Genomic DNA, 21,579 nt, shown 5'->3' on the forward strand with positions numbered 1-21,579 from the left:
ATTCTGTATCTTTCATTTACCCACCATTTGTTTTCAATCTACTTTCTGGCATATGCAGATCCAAATGTATTATTTAACTATTATACAATTTGCTTTCCTTATGGCAGTGTCAGCCGTCTTATCTTACAACACTAAATACAAGCAGACAAATGCTTTATGGATTCATTCAATGTTGCCCCTGGCATTGTAAGTGAATCTGCTTTAAATTAGTAACTGGGCAACCCACAACCACTTCTGTTCAAAACATTTTCTCTATTACTCAAAGAGAACCAGTCACGACTGGGGTTATGAAAGAATGTTTATTTTATAAATCCATTGTAACTGTGCAGGCTTACATAAGCATAACATATACAGTTAGGTCCATATATATGTGGACACAGGCACAATTTTAGTTGTTTTCAGGTATTTACCAAAACATATTTAAGCTATTGTTATATAATGGACATGGGCTGAAAGTGCACACTCTCAGGTTTAATTTGAGGGCATGTACATCCAAATCAGAGGAAGGGTTTAGGAACTGCAGCTCTTAAAAATAGCCATCCCCCCTTTTTCAAGGGAACAAAAGTAATTGAACAGTTGAATCAAAAGCTATTTCATGGCAAGGTGTGGGCTACTCCTTCGTTATTTCTTCATCAGTTAAGCAGGTAAAAGGTTTGGCGTTGATTCTAAGTGTGGTATTTGCATTTGGAATCTATTGCTGTGAACCTACATCATGCGTTCAAAGGAGCTGTCCTAGCAAGTGAAATAGGCCATTGTAAGGCTTCAAAAACTAAACAAATCCATCAGAGAGATATCAGCAACATTAGGAGTGGCCAAATCAACAGTTTGGTGGATTCTGAGGAAAGAAGAACGCACTAGTGAGCTTAGCAACATAAAAAGGCCTGGACGTCCATGGAAGACAACAGTGGTGGATGATCGCAAGATCTTCTCTATGGTAAAGAAAAACCCTTTCACAACATCCAGACAAGTGAAGGACACTCTCCAGGAGGTGGGTGTATCATTGTCAAAGTCTACAATCAAGAGACGACTTCACAAGAGCAAATACAGAGGGTTCACCACAAGGTGCAAACCATTCATAAGCCTGAAGAATAGAAAAGCCAGATTAGACTTTGCCAAAAAAAAATCTAAAAAAGCCAGACCAGTTCTGGAAAAGCATTCTTTGAATGGATGAAACTAGGATTAATCTGTACAAGAATGATGGGAAGAAAAAAAGTGTGAAGAAGGCTTGGAACAGCTCATGATCCAAAGCACACATTGTCATCTGTAAAACATGGTGGAGGCAGTGTGATGGCAAGGGCATGCATGGCCTCCAGTGGCACTGGGTCATTGGTGTTTATTGATGATGTGACAGAAGACAAAAGCAGCCGGATGAATTCTGCAGTGTTTAGAGATATACTGTCAGCCCAGATTCAGCCAAATGCCGCAAAGTTGATTGAATGGCACTTCTCAGTACAGATGGACGATGATCCAAAACACACTGAAAAACAACCCAGGAGCATTTGAAGGAAAAAAGTGGAATATTCTGCAATGGCCGAGTCGATCATCTGATCTCAACCCAACTGAGCATGCATTTCACTTGCTGAAAGCAAAACTAAAGGCAGGAAGACCCACAAAGAACTACTGAAGACGGCTGCAGTAAGAGCCTGGCAAAGCATCAGAAAGGAGGAAACCCAGTCTTTGGTAATGTCCATGAGTTCCAGACTTCAGGCAGTCATTGCCAGTAAAAGATTCACAACAAAATATTAAAAATGAACATTTTATTTAGGATTATATCAATTTGTCCAATTACAATTGAGCCCCTCAAAATGGGGGGACAGTGTATAAAAACGGTTGCAGTTCCTAAAATTTGTACTTGATATTTATGTTCAACCCCTTGAATTAAAGCTGAAAGTCTGCATTTGTATTGTTTCATTTTAGTTTTATTCTGGTGGCATACAGAGCCAAAAGTATAAAAAGAGCCTGACATTTTATGTGCATTTGCAGACAATTTTTTTGCATAGACTGTGGGCTGGAAACCACTGTCAGGTGTAGGCTTGTGTTCACTTTGCAAGATTCATGGTAAAGCTGGCCATAGATCACATTTTTTTATGATTCAGCAGGAACAGATTGATTTAATCAGTATGTGGCTGTCCCTACTCCACACAAGTTGATTGTTTGATACTGAAAAACCTTTGTGATTCAGCGACTGCAGCCGCTAACCAGTGTATTCTAACAGTGACAAGTCGTGCTATCAGGACACAATGTCCCAGTGGAGGGAGCCTCCATCTATCTCACTGGTGTGGTTTTATCAAACCCCAACTTTGGCCAGCTTTACAGTTTATCAATGGTTACAATTTATCTGCTAGGAAAGTAACGTTGGCCACACACACACACACACACACACACACACATCAAATTTGTCCAAATCATGCTGAATCAACAAGAATAGGCTATGTGAGCGTCCCTATTGGCAACATCTAAATCGACAAAAGTTGATTTTTCAATTGACTTTTGTTGAAGGAGCCAGTTGGAAATTTTTTACTAAATAGCGCCTGCATCCAATGCAGGCACTGTTATGGTGTTCCACATACAATGGCATGCAGCAAGAGATTCATCCAGTTGTGCTGTTAGCATGGATATTGTAATCTGTTTGCAAGATGAACAAAAGAAATCTCTACGTGTATGGCCAGTTTAAGTGTGAGTAAATCCAACATTTTTCACCAAACAGGAAGTGTAAAAAAAAATGGTTACCTGAATTTTGTCTTTTGTTTGAGAGATTTCTATTCACTTTCTGTTGTGCAATTGGGACTGGAAATTAGAGCAATACTCCCCAACAGACACAGGTAACAATAAAAATCTGACAAAGGTTCTAACATTTCCCCCTTATACATACTTTGAGGGGAATTTACCAAGACTGGAGCAGCTGTGCACAGTAACCAATCGCTAACGTAGGCCCAGGCGGTTTTCCGATGCCAGAGCTATGGCCCACACTGGGTTCTTTACAAATACCCTATTCAAACATGCTGGTAAAGCCAGCAACTGAGGAGCAGGATTGTACAGGTTGTCTTGGGCCAGTAAGTTTGGTCTGTTTGGAAGAGGCCAAGGCTTGTTTATCAGAATTCTGATTATGTCTATGTACCACATTCTTCTGGGCCAATTTGGTGAGATGGGAATCACTGAAACCTTTTCTTCCTCCATCTTGCACAACAGTTGAGAAAGGGTCTTCATTGGAGGGAAGGCATAAAAAAGGTTGAATGAAGTCCAAATAATCACCAGGGCATCTACTGTAAAAGCTAGAGGATCCCTGGTCTTGGCTACAAATATTTGTTCAGCTTGCTGTTAAACCTGGAGACTAGGATGTCCACAACTGTTTTTCACCACCTTTGAGAGATTTTGAAAACTCTTAGGGTGCAGAGATCACTTCCCCCCCACCCACTCGGGTCTAGGAATTGGCAGCTTAGGACATTGGCCTGCAAATTGTCCACTCTAGGGATGTGGGTGGCTAAGAGAGCTGAAATGTAAGTTTCCACCCAGCAGATTTCAAGAGGTATAGAGCCCTCACATCCCTAGATAAAAATACATTTAGGTTGCAGCTGGCCTGGAAATTGAAATAAGTAACTCAATGAGAAACACAGATCCCTATCAGCATTGCAGAAGTTAAATTTAGATGTATACTCAATCACTAAAATCTCATAATATTTATTATGTTAATATAATTTCAAAAGACATGTTCAATCTTTTTTGAAGTGCATCTAAACTTTAAAATAAATATGAATTTTATATCGTAGCTTACCAGTCCTTAGATGTAGTGTCTGCGTTAGTTTTCTATTTTTTATGGTTTTTTCCCTTTTTTTTATGTGGTAATCCTTCACATAGCACACAGCCTGTCCCTTCATGTGTACAACTATTTATGCACTATATCTATAGAGAGCCATGGTTATCATGGCTGGACATCTAGAATGTCCGCCTTTATTCACCTCTATTACAGGGTGGATTGACAAAGATAGTAGTTTACACAAAAAAAAAGGATTTTAAAATTCCGCTTCTATTCAGCTTACAGGAAGTGTCAAAAGGACTGCATTTCTGGCAAGAAAATGTATTTTCTTTACTTGCTCAAAAATTAAAACTAATGCAGACACCAAATATATATATTTTAAATGTGGACATGTTAAAATCTGCAGTTTTCATAAAAAATTCTTTAGTGATTTTGTCATGAAGTTTCTTGTTCAGCACAACCTGTTATGGGGTGACACTGCTCTGTTATAGTTTCCCCAATTGCTCTTGTGCACGGTTACCCTATCAGACACACTTATATGCTACACACTACTACAGCATACTAAGTGTCATACAAATATGCTTTACATTTAGAAAAGCTTTTCCAGAAGAAAACAAAGGAACCCTTTGCTGCCCCTCCTCTAAAAATGTCACCTGGCTATGAATGCTGACCCTCTGGATTCAATACTGTATGGTACTGAGCCAAAACAACTATGCAGGTCAGGAGAGTCAGAGAAAAGTGAGAAGTCCTTATCTGCATACTCACTCTCAGACAAAAAGGCCAGAGGGTCAGCATGACAGCCAGGCAACTAGCATTTTCAGAATGAGAAGCGATGGCAGCTTCCACATTTCTATCAACGTTCTGTTTAATTTTGAGTTTTATGAAATGCTAATATACAACCAGATAATTTTGGCAAGGATTATTGTGACAAGTGGTTCCTCGACTTCATAGCCAAACTATAGATCTTCAGAGGCATCTGGGGTATTTTCTATCACAATATTCATAGAACTTATTTAAAAAAAAATTAAAAGAAAACACAAAATCACTTATTTTATTATCAAATCACCATGAACACATCCACTTACCTAAATGTTAATAGAAAAAAATGTCAGAAAATAGATTTCTGAATAATTATACTTCACAAATATTTTATAAGTTAATAAACGCAATAAATAGTATTTGTGCCAGTACATGCTTTAAAAAGAAAATGTATGTTACTTTCCCTGCACCCTACTGTTTTGCCAATTATTTATCAAACTGGTCAGGAAGGAGATATACATCCAATATGGTATGAGTCTGCACAAGTAGAAATTCATCTTGCAATATGAAACAATGTCTAGGTAGTATCAGCTGCCCCAGCGCAGAGTCACATCAGCCTGTAAATAAAGATTTTTTACCTTTGGCTATAATTAATGATTAAACTTCAAATCCTATGTATTTAAAAAAAAACATAATTTCATAGTGATTTCGAGGTGTTATGTAGAGGGGGAGGTGTTATGTAGTCCGAACCCTCCTCCTCTTCTAGGGTGATAGTGCCATTTCTCCATCAATGTCAATGTAGGACATGAAGTGAATTGGCACAATCACTAAGAGAAAACAAAGGAAAAAAATAGAAATCTAATGACTGATAAACTGCTATCTACTGTATACGAAACATTTTCATTGATGAGTTTAGATGCGTTTTAAAGCCCAAGTTCTTCAGGTTTCCTATCACTGTAAATAGTTTGCTTGAGACAATCTGGCAAACTATTTCCTATACAAAGAAAATTGTTAACAAGGGATACAATTCCTCTGATTAGATAAGATGGATCTCAGAACATTAACCGCTCACCCCTTCACCTCAGCTAATCAGAGAAAGCCTTGTATTCCTTGATAAAAAAGAGGCCTCCTCTGAAAGGCTGAGAAGCCTGACTTGATTTTGTTCCTGCAGCAGATGGGAAGTTGCCTGTACTGCTGCCAGATTACAATGCTGCATACTGTACGTAGCTGATATGACAGTATGATACAACACTGACAGCAGCTGCATCACTTAGCAAAGGTAGCTGAACTTAGGTTTTAGTTTATATTGGAAGACATTTATCAAATCGCAGACAGAATACGGGTTGTGTTCTGTTCTGTATTTCGCCAAGTATTTATCCTGAGAAATAAAGAATGAGCACTCAGTTTGGAATTATAAGCAACGCCAATTTTGGAGAAAAAAAACCCAACTTCAGAAAGTGCATCAGCAAAATGCATGCAAAGTGCAGATTATACCATTTTTTTTAAGCCCAAGTGCATTCAGAAAACATAACAGAAAATAAAAGCAATATATGTAATTTTTATGTAAAAGATACAGCAAGACCTTTTATAATCCTATTATTTTAAATATAAACTACCCTAGATAATTGTTCATTGTTTTTGCCCTTGGTCTGTGAGGGTATATAAGGGTCTCCATTCTGTACCTTGGACAATTCATGGATGTTTGTTTTATTCTGTGATTATACCAATGAATATAGACATGTGTTGGATTAAACTCATGACATGAACATTAATTATGCCAAGTGTTTTTTTGTAGGAAAGGAATATCACATTTTCCTTATAGTGGCACAAAGCCAATTAGCAGTACAATGGGGCTGATTTTTAAACAGCGGAAGAAAGAAAAGCAGCTATGATGCCCTTAACCTCCAAAAAGATGTTTAATTGCATTTTCTAACCAGTGCAAGAAATGTAGCAACGGAATCTGAATTATGGCTATGAGCAATGCTCTTTTCTCCCTCAACATCTAGATTTAGTGCTCATACTGACAAACAGCACACAGAAAGGGGGTTTTAAAATCAAAGAATGACATACAGCCCCCAGGTGCACTTTTGTCCAGCCCTGCAGTCAGAACAAATAACGTGTTTTATACTGTAGGGACCAAGAACACATGATCTGTTCTATCATTTTTTACAGTTGATATGTATGGCAGTTGCTTCAAGTCTTTCAGAAGATTGATATGGATCAGTGCTGCTTCAGTTCTAGGTTTGAGAATTGAAGTTTGTGAACTGCTTTTGAACAGCTGTGGAAAGAGATCCTCCAAGGTTAATAAGGAGCAGCTAAGCAGTTTGCAAGAAAAAGCACCATAAGCTACCAGTACATACCAAAACTGCATCAAGAAGCACCCAAGAACCTTCAGAATCTGATAGCAATTTCCTACATCAAGACAAGGTCAAGACAACACGGGTCAGTCTATGTTGACATATCCATGACAATTCTGAAAGAAGTTCTGCAGTGGATTTGGTAAGTAAAGGCACTGAATAGTACACGTTGGCTGCTACAAAACATCTAAGCTTTTTAAATATGTTGCAGTAGCACAATATTTTTTTATGTTGTACCAGCCTCCATCCTCATTAAGCTCTATAGCTAATATTTTAAATCAGACTTGCTTAAATTCCCATATGTGTGCTGAAATAAAAGACAAGAAAGATAACAGAATTGGATAATGCAGTTCCATTTGGCCACTAGGACTCCTGAAAAAGTGCTGTGTAAGCGCCAGACTTGTCTGCTTACACAGGACTGCTTACCTGTCACTAGACCAATTATGAGGTGCCTCTGGCTTTCATGTGCTTACCTGTACCCAGAAGTACCAGATATTTCATCTCAGTCCTGGAGGTTGAATTGGAGAGACACACAAGGAAAGCAGAGTACTTTGCTGCTTGGGAAGGATGGGGGTTAAGTGCCCTTTCTCCTTTGCCCTACGTGGATAAAGGAAATGCCCACTTTAAGACACAGAAGCATCACCCTTTAAGCTGGCCACAGATGGACTAAAATTTGTCTGGTTCATCACGAACCGACCAAATTTCGATCCATTAGTGGCAGCCCCTGTTTGAAAAAAGTCAGCTGCAGCTGCTGATCAGTGTATTCCGACAACTGAAAGTCCCATTGTCAGAATTCAATGTCAGCGGGGGTGTGTCCTTCATCCACCTGACTTGTGTGAATGGAGGTTTTTTTTTTTTTAGAGGGGGGGGGGGTTCAGCCCGCTGGCTAAAAACAAAAATGACTCATCTATGGCCATTAGGTTTAGCAAATAACTTGAGGCGCATGGACAGAAGGAAAAAACTGGTGATACAGAAAAAGAAAAGTTGTTACATGTATCAGGTGCTGACTACATCAACTAGATAAGGTTTTCTTTGTTTTGAGTTCTTTTTGCACATAGGCCTGAAAAATTAATCTATTTCTTAAAAAAATTGAAATTTCACACAAAAATGTAAAATTCAAGTATTTCTTAAATATATAAATAAGCTATTACATATTAACGTTTAGCTTTCCCGTGAGAAACAGCTTCTGTGTAGGATGCGTGAATGAAGTCATGAAGCTGTTTTGCTGTGTTTGAGTTGCCGAGAATTTCAGTCAGTTTCTCTAAAGACAGTGTTGTCAGTTCAGCTATGTTCTTTACATTATTCATTATAGCTCTGCAGTTCTTGGCATTGACCCCTGGCATTTTCAGAAGGAAGTCCTGAGGGCCTGGATTGTACTTCTCAGATTCTGGGATAGTTTCAGAGTCTGCGGTTATACCCATTGCAGTTGCAGCATCAGGCTGTGCTCGGTTCTGCTTCAACTCCTCAAAGAGTTCTGCGGTGGCATACGGTGAAGGGCACCAAAGGATGCGCAGTCTTGGAAAGTGGAGCGTGAGGAGGGTGAGTTTTGATGTGATGTCATTCACGGAAATCTCCTGGTGGATTGAACTTCTTGATGTGAGAGAAAACGGCTTATTAGGGTCAAATTCAATTAAAAGAATAGGCCGCTTGTAGTAACGACACATGGAAACACACTGCGTATAGAGACGTCCGTTATTGAGAGATCCAATAAGATCACTCACACTTTTTCTCTCTACACATATATCTGGGGTGAGAATGTAATCCCCCACTTCCAATGTGACAGGTTCTATATCAATGCCGCGTCTGTGGATTAGAGATGGCAGTTCACTCCGAAATTCCCGCATGTCAACAATGATGTTTTGCTGCAATGTTTTCTGCTGGCCACCTAAACAAAGAGCCAAAAAAGGACCATTGTTAGAGAAGAATTTGTGGGAGATGCTTGTAAACCAGGCAATGTCCTAAAATTACTCTGTTTAGTTTAGTCCACCACATCAAATATTATTTAGAAGTCCTTTTCCAGAGAGCAGCTGCATATAATGTTACTATACATACCATGGCAGATGCAGATGAAAAGGGCTAATTTCCTAGTAAATGAACTGCAGATTGTTAATGGTTATACTGTATACTCTATTCTCTGACTGTCAGGATTATTTACTTCCACTCCTATAAAAGCGCAATTCGCAGGAATATAGTGATAGATAAACACAGCCCATTCCCTAATATTAAAGGTAAATATAGTACCCCTTTCCCAGTAAAAAAAGTTTTATATAGCAATAGGAATTGTCCCCTAAAATTCCATAACATTTGGGACCTATGGTGTAATCCTACTTGCATTAAGATCACATTAAGATCAGGGTGACCAATTTTATATTTACAACACTCAGTATGTGTAAAATACTTGGCAACATGTTTTAGAATTTCAGAATACTGTATTTATGTTACAAAAGCACTTGACACATGAAGCAAATCGGTAAATACAGCATAAAACAGGAGTTAAAGTCGATTCACAAAAGGAAATGAATAAATAAATGCATGAGGTAAATTAGTAGTTGTCCAGGCATGCAATAGTTAAAGTGTTTGTAAACCTAAAAAAAAAAAAATGAAAAAAAATTGGATCCTGTTATTTTAAAGCATGTTATACAGCACAGTGCTTGTGTTGTGTAATTTGGCCCTCTCTATCACCTGAAATAGCTGGCTGATCCTGCCTGGCTATGCTCTCCCCCCTGGAAACTGACCATGGTTTATCATGGCTGCTGAGCCCTGACACTGTGGTCAGTTTAAGTGCCTCTGTCATCCGCTCTCTCCTCTGTCCTCCTCTTCCCCCCTTCCCTCCCTGCCTGTCAGCTCTTACTAGTGCCCTCCTGCTGCTTAAATAACTGTAGAAAATACACACAAATGTCCTATGCTGCAGTGTATGTTCTTTGTAAAAAGATGCCCATTTCTACCTTATTTCACAGCGCCACTCGGCGCTCACGTGACTCCTCGCTGCCACCTCTCCCTGACACCTAGAGTGGTAGGGGCTGAGAATGCCCCACTGATGTCAGTCAGGAGGAGAGAGCCAAGACGTCAGCCGGGGAGGAGGGGAGCAGCGAGGTGTCATGTGAGCGCTGAGTAGCGCTCTGAAATCAGGTAGTAATGGGCATTTTTTTTTACAAAGAACAGAGCGCTGCTCGGCGCTCACGTGACTCCTCGCTGCTCCCCTCCTCCCCGGCTGACGTCTTGGCCCTCTCCTCCTGACTGACATCAGCGGGGGATTCTCAGCCCCTAATAATAATGAGGATTATGATCATATGTACATGAAGTATTTCATGGGGTTTTTGACATTATATGTTTGATACCCATATATTCTACACAAGTAATTCTTTTAGTGGTGTTGCGCTTTACTTTTTGTATTTAAGTTTTTGTTGGATGCGGGAATGGATGTCAGTATATAACGGCAACCAAGCCCTGTTTTTTATTTATGTCGTTTTCAAGATCACATATTTGCACAAATTTATTGTGTGCAGAGTATCGCAGTGATTTTTTTTCAAGTAGGTATTTTGGTAGAGTTTTTAAAGTGATTGGCAATTTTTTTTAAAATGATGTGTGATATCTTACTGCATACTTGGATGTGATAAGATACCGCTTTGTGAATGGAGCCCACGGTCACTGTTCCAATTCTTATTTTGAAACATATTTGCATAGATTCTTTTATATGATTAGTGTAAATGTGAATATAAATGCTCTTGTATACTTATGTACAGCTATTAGACTTCAATAAACAAAGATAAAATTGTGTTAATGACTAAAAAACTATTTTTAAAAACACAAAATGACAAGTATTTAAACCTTGGTACCTAGTTTCTTTGTTACATGAGATTCACTTAGATATTTCTTATAGGTTTTTTGAATAATAAAATATAATTTGTGTTAGAAAACGTGAGAGGTATAGGCACAGTTTACACACTGTAATAAATAGCATGGAAGGAAATTAACTGGACTGACCAGCTTTGCGTGTGTCAGAAGCAGCTGAGGCTGGAGTCACATCTCTCTGCAGATCCAGGTTTGTGTCATCGCGTCCTTCTCTTTCTTCTGGGATGACCATGCTGGCCTTTTCTCTGCAAGCAAACGTGATAGTGAATTTAATATCTGAATCAAGTGTATGTACCAAAAGTCTATATATTTGGTTCTAAGTTATTTTAGATCACAACCTGCTTAGAACAGATCGATAGCTGTGCACAATAAAAACACTGATACCTTAAAGTGGAATTCCAGCCCGATTTCCTCTTCCCCTCACCTGTTACCTACTCTGTCTAACCTGTGTAAAAAAAAGAAAAAAAATGTGTGTACACTTATCTATTTTTAGTCCAATGTAGTCCAGTCATTTGATCCCCCGTGTCAGTGAGCGGCAGCTGCAGAGGAGATGAGGCAGCTCTCAACAACAACTTGGAATTCCAAGAGCTGTGACATGACCCAGACTCCCATGCCCAAGCCACTGTCAGCACTCCCTCTCCCCTGCAGCAGCAGATCACTGACACGGGGGAGACAAAGCTGCAAGTCACATGACCGGATCATAGCAGAATAAAAAATAGGTAAGCACACACATCTTTTTTTACACAGGTTAGGCAGGAAAGGTAGCAAGAGGGGGCAGGGAAAATAAGCATAGTTAGTGTTAGGAGGGTATTCTACTTTAAGGCAAGCCATACATGTGCATGTGTGGATGGCTTGGGCGGAATGAGATAAATCAATCGGTAAATGGCATGGATGGTTGGAGAATACTCACCTGCTGGCTATTGTATTCAGCAGCCTTAGCACCTGCAGCTGTCTGATCACCCAAACAATTACTGTACCTCATAGGATGCAGTTATATTTTGGCTGATCATTATCAACCCAGCTCAGTCGATTTTTAAATCAACCTTAATTTTGTGGACATCCCCTTAAAATAAGATTATAAAAAGGTTCTTACAGACAATGCACTTTAATGCTAAAAGTGTACATCTTACTTAATTGGAAGGTCCCTTGCCCTCCATTAGTCTCTATGTGGATATGTCAGATTAAAGCTGGCCATCAATGGTTAGCTTTTGTTTTTTTCATTCAGCTGACCAAAGAAAAAAAAAAAGGAGAACAGATTGCTCCATAAACAAAAAAGATGGAAGAATCCACCACACCCTTCTCTTCCCAACCCAGCTGAATTTTGCTTAGTGTATATCAAGCATATACAAGTTACCATACAGAGAGGCCACCAGGCTCTTTTTGATAAAATAAGGGATTGTGGACCTAATTTGCTCACACCACTGCTGATTCTCCTTTGTAATCTGTCTCACTGTAACCTGATTTAGTGTACTTTTGCTTCTCTTCTTCCACAATAACTGTACCCCAAAAAGACCCCCTCAATGCCGGGAATTCTGTACTCTTTACAATTTAGACTCTGTGCCACTTGTGTAGCTGCTCCAAATCCTATTGTATTTTAGCTTCTACAAATGGGAATTATACAATTACCAAAATCATTCAATGTTTTATAATTGGGTGGGTAGCAGAACTCCGGAAAAACTTAAGTATCATTGTAGTACCTTTTTTTAAGTCCTTTTGTTTATCAAGTCTGTACACCTAAAATTACCATTTTACATCTAGATGGAGTCTGGTGGGGTATGTCTTGGATACCCTATCAGTGAGCCGAATTCCAAATCCTGTTATGGTTTTAGGTGTTGACACATACATTTGCATGGTCCAACGTCATCAGTTGCAGTCTCCATAGTATGGGATTAATATAAAAAAATAAACAGTGGGAACCCCTCATAATAAGTACAGCAAGTGAGCAGTCTCAAACATCTAAATGCAGATATTTCACCAGCAAACTTCTCTAGCATCTACCAAAATCTATCTGACCCTTTAAGATACACCTATTATCATCAGCATATTGGGGGGGGGGGGGGGGGTTGCCACTGCTAAATATACAATTTACCTCTCTGTCTTCAATGCTTTTGAGTCACATACCCTGAACAAGAATTCTGTTAATAAATGTAAAAAATGTATCAGCCCCTTATCTCTATACCTAATCATGAGGCTCAAATTATTTGTCAAGAAATGCCCAAAAATATCATATCCTGTGTAAATCTATCCTGACTGATTTATAACGGATTTTGCTTCCCTCTAAGCTATAATTTTGAGCCTCTTCATTATTTTAAACGCTTTGTAGAGAAGTATATTTTACCTGATAAGGTGCTCAAATGCTTCTTTTTCCTTCCTGAGGGAAGTGAGATACCTCTGTTCTTCTGTAGAGCCTCCATAGATGAGAAAATAAACCCTAAAAAGTTCAAGAATATTTGTAAATAGAGAGAAAAAAAAAATCAAGAAATTATCCTAAGAAAGAACAATATTTAATAATATGACATTTGCTACATCAAATAAGGCCATGACATCACATTCAGTGTATTTTGCTTCTACACAGCAAATTACACAATTAATCTGTCAACAGATTGATTGAAATACAGCCAGTTCAGAAGCGACTGGCTGAATATTGATCTATCTATGGCCAATCCTATTCTAATGATTGACATCTCACAAATGGGCTTATTGAAAAATCTTCTTTTGAGCAGCGCTGCAGCCAATCTCCTGCAGAGATGATCAGTTGTATTCCGACAGTGGAGGAGTATTGCAGTCAGAATACAATAGCACAGTGGGGTGGATTCCCCCATAAACCTCGCTTGTGTGGATTGGGGGGGGGGGGGGAAAATTAAATTCATTTTTTTTTTCGATTAGCATACTGGATGATTGAAAGGACTGGACAACGTTTGACCAGCTTTAGTAATGTAGGCCTTTTTTTGTCCCAAAATGCACTGGTCCTGTGCACTTCCTATCAGTTGTTTAACAACTCCCTGGTACTAGTGTTCATAAGAAAAGCTGTCACAGGGCTAACCAGGAGTATTTTCCGGTCACTAGAAAAGCACTCTTGCTAAGTGTCCTGGATCCTGAGGGATAGTGCCACAATTTTGCACATCGGAAACACTGCTACAGTTCTGCAGTAATACTCCCTGCTCCTGCAGTGCCAGCCATCTTCAGACCTTTACTGCCAACACTAACCAAACAGGACAGCTTCATCAATTGGGCCGCCCCTCCTCGCCCATGTCCTCTTCTACCTATTACAGGTACTTATATTTTAATTTACGCAGCACTTAACACATATATGTCGTTCATTCACATCAGTCTCTGACTTTTAAGAGCTTACAATCTATTATCCCTAGCTCACATTCATACACATACTAGGGCCAATTGAGGCAGGAGCCAATTCACCTACCAGCAAACCTTTAGAGTGTGGGAGGAAACTGGAGGACCCAGAGGAAACCAATGCAGGCACAGGGAGAACATGCAAACTCCAGGCAGGTAGTGCCGTGTTTGGGATTCAAACCAACAATCCTAGTACAGCCACTGAGCTGCTGTGTTCTTATCCTTACATGCACTTGTGTAGAGGAAAGTGTATTGTTCTGCTGTGAGTCAGCCTGTGCATGTTAAGCAAGAATGGAGCTTCCTGAGGTCCTGTTCCTTCAAAAATCTGTAGGTTGCTGGGGCTTCATAAGGGAGGTCTTTGGCTCAAGTGGCGACAAGGGGAATGAGATCTCGCATTGCTACCTTTCCTCCTTCCTTGTGAAGTTATCATAGGTGTCATAGACTCTCTTTCTCCATTCCTGCAACCTGCCTGGGAAGCACGGGGGAGATTCTGGCCTATAGTATTGAGGCAGCTTCTACTGACTACAACGATAAGGCTTATTTTATCCCAGTAAGAGCAGATATGGGGTTTATTTAACTATGGTGAGCAGGAAGTGCGGCTATACTGTGATCAGACTAGTGTGCATCATGCCACATCCATAAGGTGTGTCCTTATATACATAGTATACCTCAAGTTAGTGGACTTTGCTGGGTGCCTGTCAGTGACTGTCTGCTTTCTCCCAGCAGCATGACATAAATGTACACTATGTACACATCACAGATACGTGCAGTAACATTGTACTACTCACATCACACCTGACATGTGGTGGACCTAGCATCAGATATATTTTTTCAGGTTAAGTACCACAGTATTTTCTAAGGGAAAGAAGGGTGGAGGGCAACAAAGGCAGCCTGGGGGAAGAGAGTGCGAGTATCTGCCTCATTTTACAAAAAAGTCCTGTAACCATGTATTTATATTTATAATACACATACAGGGATTTGAAGTACCTTAATGTTTTCTGCTTGCTAGCTCTGTAAATTTCAAGCTGACGAACAAAGCTGAGCTCTGCATCATACAGGATGACATATCTTGGCTCTATTTCATGCAATAACCTCATCAGCGCATAGGGGTCATTGCAGCCTTGTAAAGGATGGATGACAGTCAGGGGTTCCTTTAAGATGCCATAATAAGAGTCTGAAGGCAAGTTCAACTGGAGATCTTCATATTTCGGCTCTTCTAGGCTACTTTCCATGCTAATGCTTTCCTCTTTGAATAAGCCTTCTTCCTGTTCTTTTGTCATGCCATCATCATCCACTTTTCCTATCATTTGTGTTAAAGTTAATTCAGTTTTTTTGCAGTTTCTCTTCTGTTTACTTGTGCCATCTTTCACTTTCTTACTTTGCATGTTCTTCCCACCTGTAGCCAATTCCTTTTTCTTGACTGCTTTTCTGTTTTTCAGCCATACTTCTGCTGCCTTTTCATCCTTCCCGAAGGCTTTGTTGTACAGCCTCATTAAAAGTGGCTCTGCCCCCACAGTAATGTACTCTCTCAACTGAGCACATGTCCGATCATCACTGGCACAGATCAATACGCGGCCTGACAAGTAAACACAAACATCATTAAATGTCTGGAAATGTACAACATCTCTACATTGTATATGCAAACTCATACTGTAACAAAATGGGAGAATGTTCAATTTGACTGCTAAACTCATTTTGGATGGCTGAATCTGATTAGATTTAATATAGGGACTCCGCAGTTTTCATAAAATCTCACATAATAGTTTTTCACTTTATGACTTCTGTTTTGAGAAAGCTTCAGGCAAGCAAAAATAACAACAGCATTACTGTTACTGTACTTGTAAAAAAAAAAAAAAAAAAATTATATATATATATATATATATATATGTTTTATATATTAAATACAGCTTGTAAAAACGCTTGGTTCAGAACGTGCTCAATATATTCTTCTGCACAGTAGGAACTTCCGGTGACCAGTATAAGTGAGAGCGATAACACCAAATTTAAGTAACCTGCTCCCTATTCACACCTGAGACCTTGTAACACTAATGAGTCACATTACATCGGGGAGGGAAAATGGCTAATTGGGCCCAATTTGGACATTTTCACTTAGGGGTGTACTCACTTTTGTTGCCAGCAATTTAGAGAGTAATGTCTGTCTGTTGAGTTATTTTGAGGGGGCAGCAAATTTACACTGTTATACAAGCTGTACACTCACTACTTTACATTGTAGCAAAGTGTCATTTCTTCAGTGTTGTAACATGAAAAGGTATAATAAAATATTTACAAAAATGTGAGGGGTGTACTTACTTTTGTGAGATACTGTATATACATACACACATGCCCTATCATGCTCATTATCTTGATCCAGCAAATTACACCTATAACCCCTGTGGAATCTGACAATCCCATAGTGCTTTGTCTGAAGTCTGCAAAGGGATTTTTTTTGAATTGCTACTATTAATATATACATAAATCAAAGTAACAGTGTTTTATCTACCTCTGCTGCAAGATTCATGAGTGCCTCTATACCCGTTTTGGATTTGCATGGATTTTTTTGTGGGTGAGCCAGGCATGTACTTGGCCACCCTTGGGAATATATATGTCCGTTTCAGAATCACCCACTGCAATTATATCGTGGCAGGGGGACCCCACTGTGCCAAATCATGTACATGTATATGATTTGGTACTTATGGGTAGGGGCGCCCGTCGCCCCAGCTGTTCTGTAATTTGCTACAGCACAAGACGATCAGGATGATCAATGATTTATGGCTGGAACCTGCTGATCGGCTCAGCGAATGACAGAAGAGAGCCCTGTGTAGGTAAACAACACAGGGCTCCCTAACAAGCAGCGACAAGATTTTTTTTTCTCCCTGCTAAGCAGGGAGTAAAAATTGGTAGTAAAGACAGCACACAGTAAACATTGTTAGGCCCACAGTTAATCATTTGATTGCCCTTAAAAATGTTAACGCCTTCCCAGCCATTGTCATTTGTACAGTGACAGTGTTTATTATTAGCACTGAGGACTGTATTTGTCTCACTGGTGATGTCAGCGTCAGTCAGTTCCCAGTCAGTGTCAGGTTGCCTACTGCACTATCACAATCTCACTATAAGTCGCTGATTACTGCCATTATTAGTATAAAATAAAAAAAAGAATACAAATTCCAGTATATATACACACACCATAGTTTGTAGACGCTATAACCAATCAATATCCACTTAAGGAGATTTTCATTTTTTTTTTTTCACCAAAAGACATTTTTTTTTACTGGATACGATTTATATCAGAGAGTAAAAAATACTGTTCTTTTTCTAAAAGGTACGGTATATAATAAAAAATAAAAAAAACCCAGTGGTGATCAAATACCACCAAAAGGAAGCTCTATTTGTTTGAAAAAAAAATGATATCAATTTTGTTCGCGTACATCTTTATATGACTATGCAATTTCCAGTTAAAGTAGCACAGTGCTAAATAGCAAAATGGCCTGGTCATGAAGGGGGTAAACATTTTCTGGAGCTGAAGTGGATATTAATGTCTCTGATGGCAAGTTTTCAAGTGCATAATGCAATAAAACTATAAATGCTTTGTAGTTATAAGAATATACTTCGTAAGATAGGCAGAACTACTGTGAGTGTAAACAGAAATACTGAATGGCACTTTTTACCATCATTATATAAAATATGTTTGCATCTCAATTTGTTTTAATGGGATTGAGCTTGATTACAGATATTTAAATAAATAACACAATGCTGCACGTGAAAGTATGCCAGATGAAGCTGAGAATCTGATCTTGTACGTCTTAAAATTGGCAAGTTCCAGCCAAGACTATGTTGTATAAACAGGTTTTGGTGCCAGATGTTGTGAACAGAGAAAGTTTATTTAAGAAAAAACATGCTCTAAAAAAGGATACAAAGCTGTTTTAGACAAATGGCTTGTAGTTACCATAACAAAGGCAAAAGTTAATGTCCAAGGATTAAATGCTACAAAATGCTCATACAACATACATTGCTATAATATAAATATATATATTTAAAAAAAAAAAAAAAAAAAAATGGAAGAGCAGTGCCATCTAAGTGCAGTATCAATACACCTTTAAAGAGGAAGTAAACCACAATGGCTTTTCTTCCTTTCTTTTCGCCTGTAAAGTGAAGGCATAATGTGCTAGTATGCATGTATGCATTGCATACTAGCACGTTATCTAACACTTACCTGCAAACGAAGCCAGCGGCATCCCTGCTGCAGGCCACATCCATCTTCGCCTCTCTTCCTTCCGTGGGCACGGACTCCGGCTCTGTGACTGGCCGCAGCCGCGTGACGTCACTCCCGTGTGCGCAGCTGCCGGGCGGCAGTTTCTTCACAGCGAATGCGTCGATGACATCATCGGCGCAGTATACAGTAAATACCTCCTAAATGGCGCACATTTAGGAGATATTTACAGTACCTATTGGTATGCCTTATTCTAGGCTTACTTATAGGTACAACTGACACAGAGAGTTTACAACCTCTTTAATAGGACAACCTAAAAATGCAACTCATAATGTGGCTGAACGTTTATGCACCTCTCTCTCCACCTTCCACCTGGATGTGACGTCAGCGGCTTTCACTGAGCTGCCCGAGGATCCAGGAAGCGCCGGAAAATAACCAGTGTGACCGGGACCAGTGGCCGTTCCACCTGTCAGCCCCACATCTCTCCCACACAAGCGAATGACTCATCCTTAGTTGATATGCGCTAAAAATTCAGCCACATTGTGAGCTGCATTCTTATGTTGTCCTATTATTGATACTGCACTTAGATAGCGCACTCACATTAGATGGGAGAGCACTCCAATTTTCCTTTGTGTTCCTTCTAGCTCTTGTTAGAGCCGGCAGCCATCATACCACCATATCTACAGACTCTTGTGACCTTAACCCCATGGTGTAGATGACATCAGCTCTTTTAGACATTTATGTGGCCTCTGTTCTGTCACACTCTGACCACATCCCGCTTCCTGTGTGGCAATATTTGGTCCAAATATCTGATGTAAAAAAAAAAGACCAAGGATAAGGTGGGGAGGGGCACCCAGACTGTAGATATATAATCTTTTTCCAATGCATTGTGAGCATTTGGGAGTGAAAAATTAGCAGAGGGGAGTGTTTTGTGAAAAAAAGACAACGTGTAAACGCGAACGTATGAGCAAAATGCGGCTAAAAGTGTGTTTTTTTCTGCCGCGACTTCTGGCACTAAGAGGAGCTTTTGAAAAGCCCAATGCAATGTGCATGAAGCCTTAAAGTGTAAAATTAGTTCTGCAGATTTTAAGTAATAGCTGAATAGCATTTAAAACACTCTCAGGTCATAATTATGTTTCATTTAACTTCCACATAGCCCACTCATAGCTGTTGCTCAAATAATTTTACTTTAATTGCTGAAACCTGTCAGGACAGAAACTATCAGCTGCCATTCCTGACTTGCCATTGAATTTTAAATCCCTGGGGCTGTCATCCAGGTCAATCCTTCACTACTTGTTGTGTCACTACCCCAGAAAAAGCATTTATTTATATATCAAGTATCAGACACTGCATGTGCACATGCCTCTTCCAGGTTAGTGAGACACCAAGTAGTGAAGAATGGATAAGAATGGCTGCCCTGGAGGTTGCACCTCTAAAACAAGTCAGCAATAACTACCATAAAGCGGTATTAAACCCAAAACCAAAAATGTTATATATTGCAGCTTACCAATACTTAGATGTGATAGCTGCATTCATTTTCATTTTTTTTAGGCTTTTTTTTTAAATTTCTCTTTATTGAAATTTTTCTTGGCAGTACAAAACAGGGCCATTGGGGCATACCCCGGCCAACTGGTACACATAGTCATATGCATAACATAGTATTACTAACAGATTATCTAAAAGCTACATATTCTTAACTAAACACAACACAATCACTGCTCAGGTAACACATGGTAGAATTTTGATATGAGATATTGTTTCTTGGGGGATCGTCTCTTGTTTTTAGTTATTGGCCCTGGACTAATTAATGTAGTTATTTTGATTTTTAAGCTAGCACCTCCGACTAGCCATCTGAGGTCTGGGCCTCAGCTCTCAACAAGGCTAGACAGAGATAGAGGAGATCTATCTGGGTTGATCCCCTGAGGGCTGATCAGTTGTTGTGGAGTGCGAGTCTGTCCACAAATGCCAGACCTTGCCATATTTTTTGGGGCATCCTCGTGACCAATATGTTGCTTCATAGAGGGGTATCATTACGTTAACTATTTGCTTCCATGAGGACAGGGTGGGGGGAGTGGTTGACTTCCACTTTAGTACTATGGCTTTTCTCGCATAAAAAAAAGGATACCTATTAAGTTGCGTGTTTCTTTGGCAAATGCCAGTTTGCCACTAGGCCAAGGAGGCAGACACTAATTGTCAGGGGAATAGGAATAGTGGTCAAACTATGAATGAATTGAGTTACCTCCCACCAATAGTCCTGGATTTGTGGGCAATCCCAGTATATAAGCATGAAATCTGCAGGAGTACCAGAGTATCTCCAGCAGCTGGCCGACACGGCTGGGTATATGCGGTGGAGGCAGTGGGGCGTATAGTAGATCCTGTGTAGGATTTTGAATTGGATCAGTTTGTCACTAGTAGCAACCAGTCCCTGCACTTCCACCCGCCACAGACCACGCAGACCATCCAGTCCGACCTGGATGGATGGTAGAAGTGCTCGGTAAATTTCGATAATGGTTTTAAGAGATCAGTATCTTCTAGATTGTATTCCAGCCAAAGCTGAACTGTTTTGAATTGAATTTGAATCAAAGGCATGGCAGAGCTGCAGGAACCTGAAAAAGAAAGAGCTCCGAAGTTGGAGTTTGTTTTTCAGCCTATCAAATGTAAATATCCCTGACCCATCACAGATATCCCTCAAGTACTTAATGCCCTTACTGGCCCACAAACCTGCGTCTTGTAGAGAGTGGAATTCTTTCAACCTTGAGTTACACCAAAGCAGTGTATTAGGGGACCATATGGCCTTTACCAAATTAGGTTTAATCACTACCCATAATAATTGCTTTCATAGCCAGTGTTAAAGGTACTGGAGAACCCCCCGACCCCCTATAAAGGGCGTTGCGAAGGGCCTCAAAGGATTCCCAGTTGGGCTGACTCTAGGACGACTGATGCATTGGTGTCATTCGAGACCAGCCAGTTACGTGCATGAGTGAGCATTGCCGCTAAATAGTAGGTATGAAAGTCTGGGCAGGCAAGTCCCCCCTGTGTCCAGGGCCTTTGCAGGATTTTCCTACTGAATCTAGCCGGGCGCGATTGCCATAAGAAGGAGGCCACTGTGGAATCCAATTGCTGGAAAAGAGTCTTAGGTATCCAGACTGGGGAGTGTCATAAAATATACAGCAAGACTGGGAGTAATTTAATTTTAATTGAGTTAATTTTCCCTATAAGTGATAATGGGAGGTTCGACCAGGCCTTCAGTTTCAGTTTACACCACTGCAGCACTGGAGATAAGTTAAGATTGCTAAAGT

The 21,579-nt window shown here is 39.8% G+C and overlaps 1 protein-coding gene across 2 annotated transcripts in view; it reads right to left on the reverse strand.

Moving 5' to 3' along the window:
- Positions 1-4,789: 4,789 nt before the first annotated feature.
- Positions 4,790-21,579, reverse strand: part of ERCC4 (ERCC excision repair 4, endonuclease catalytic subunit) — a 109,322-nt gene continuing 92,532 nt past the window's right edge. For both annotated transcript variants that reach the window (XM_073591101.1, XM_073591102.1), the window contains exons 9-12: positions 15,061-15,649; positions 13,061-13,153; positions 10,855-10,967; positions 4,790-8,755 (exon numbers count right to left, since the gene is read on the reverse strand). In XM_073591101.1, the coding sequence (XP_073447202.1) occupies positions 8,025-8,755; positions 10,855-10,967; positions 13,061-13,153; positions 15,061-15,649 (1,526 nt within the window). In that variant the 3' untranslated portion in view covers positions 4,790-8,024. The remainder of the gene's footprint in view (positions 8,756-10,854; positions 10,968-13,060; positions 13,154-15,060; positions 15,650-21,579) is intronic.

Source organism: Aquarana catesbeiana, linkage group LG06 (assembly GCF_042186555.1).
Source record: "Aquarana catesbeiana isolate 2022-GZ linkage group LG06, ASM4218655v1, whole genome shotgun sequence".
NCBI classification, from domain to species: Eukaryota; Metazoa; Chordata; class Amphibia; order Anura; family Ranidae; genus Aquarana; species Aquarana catesbeiana.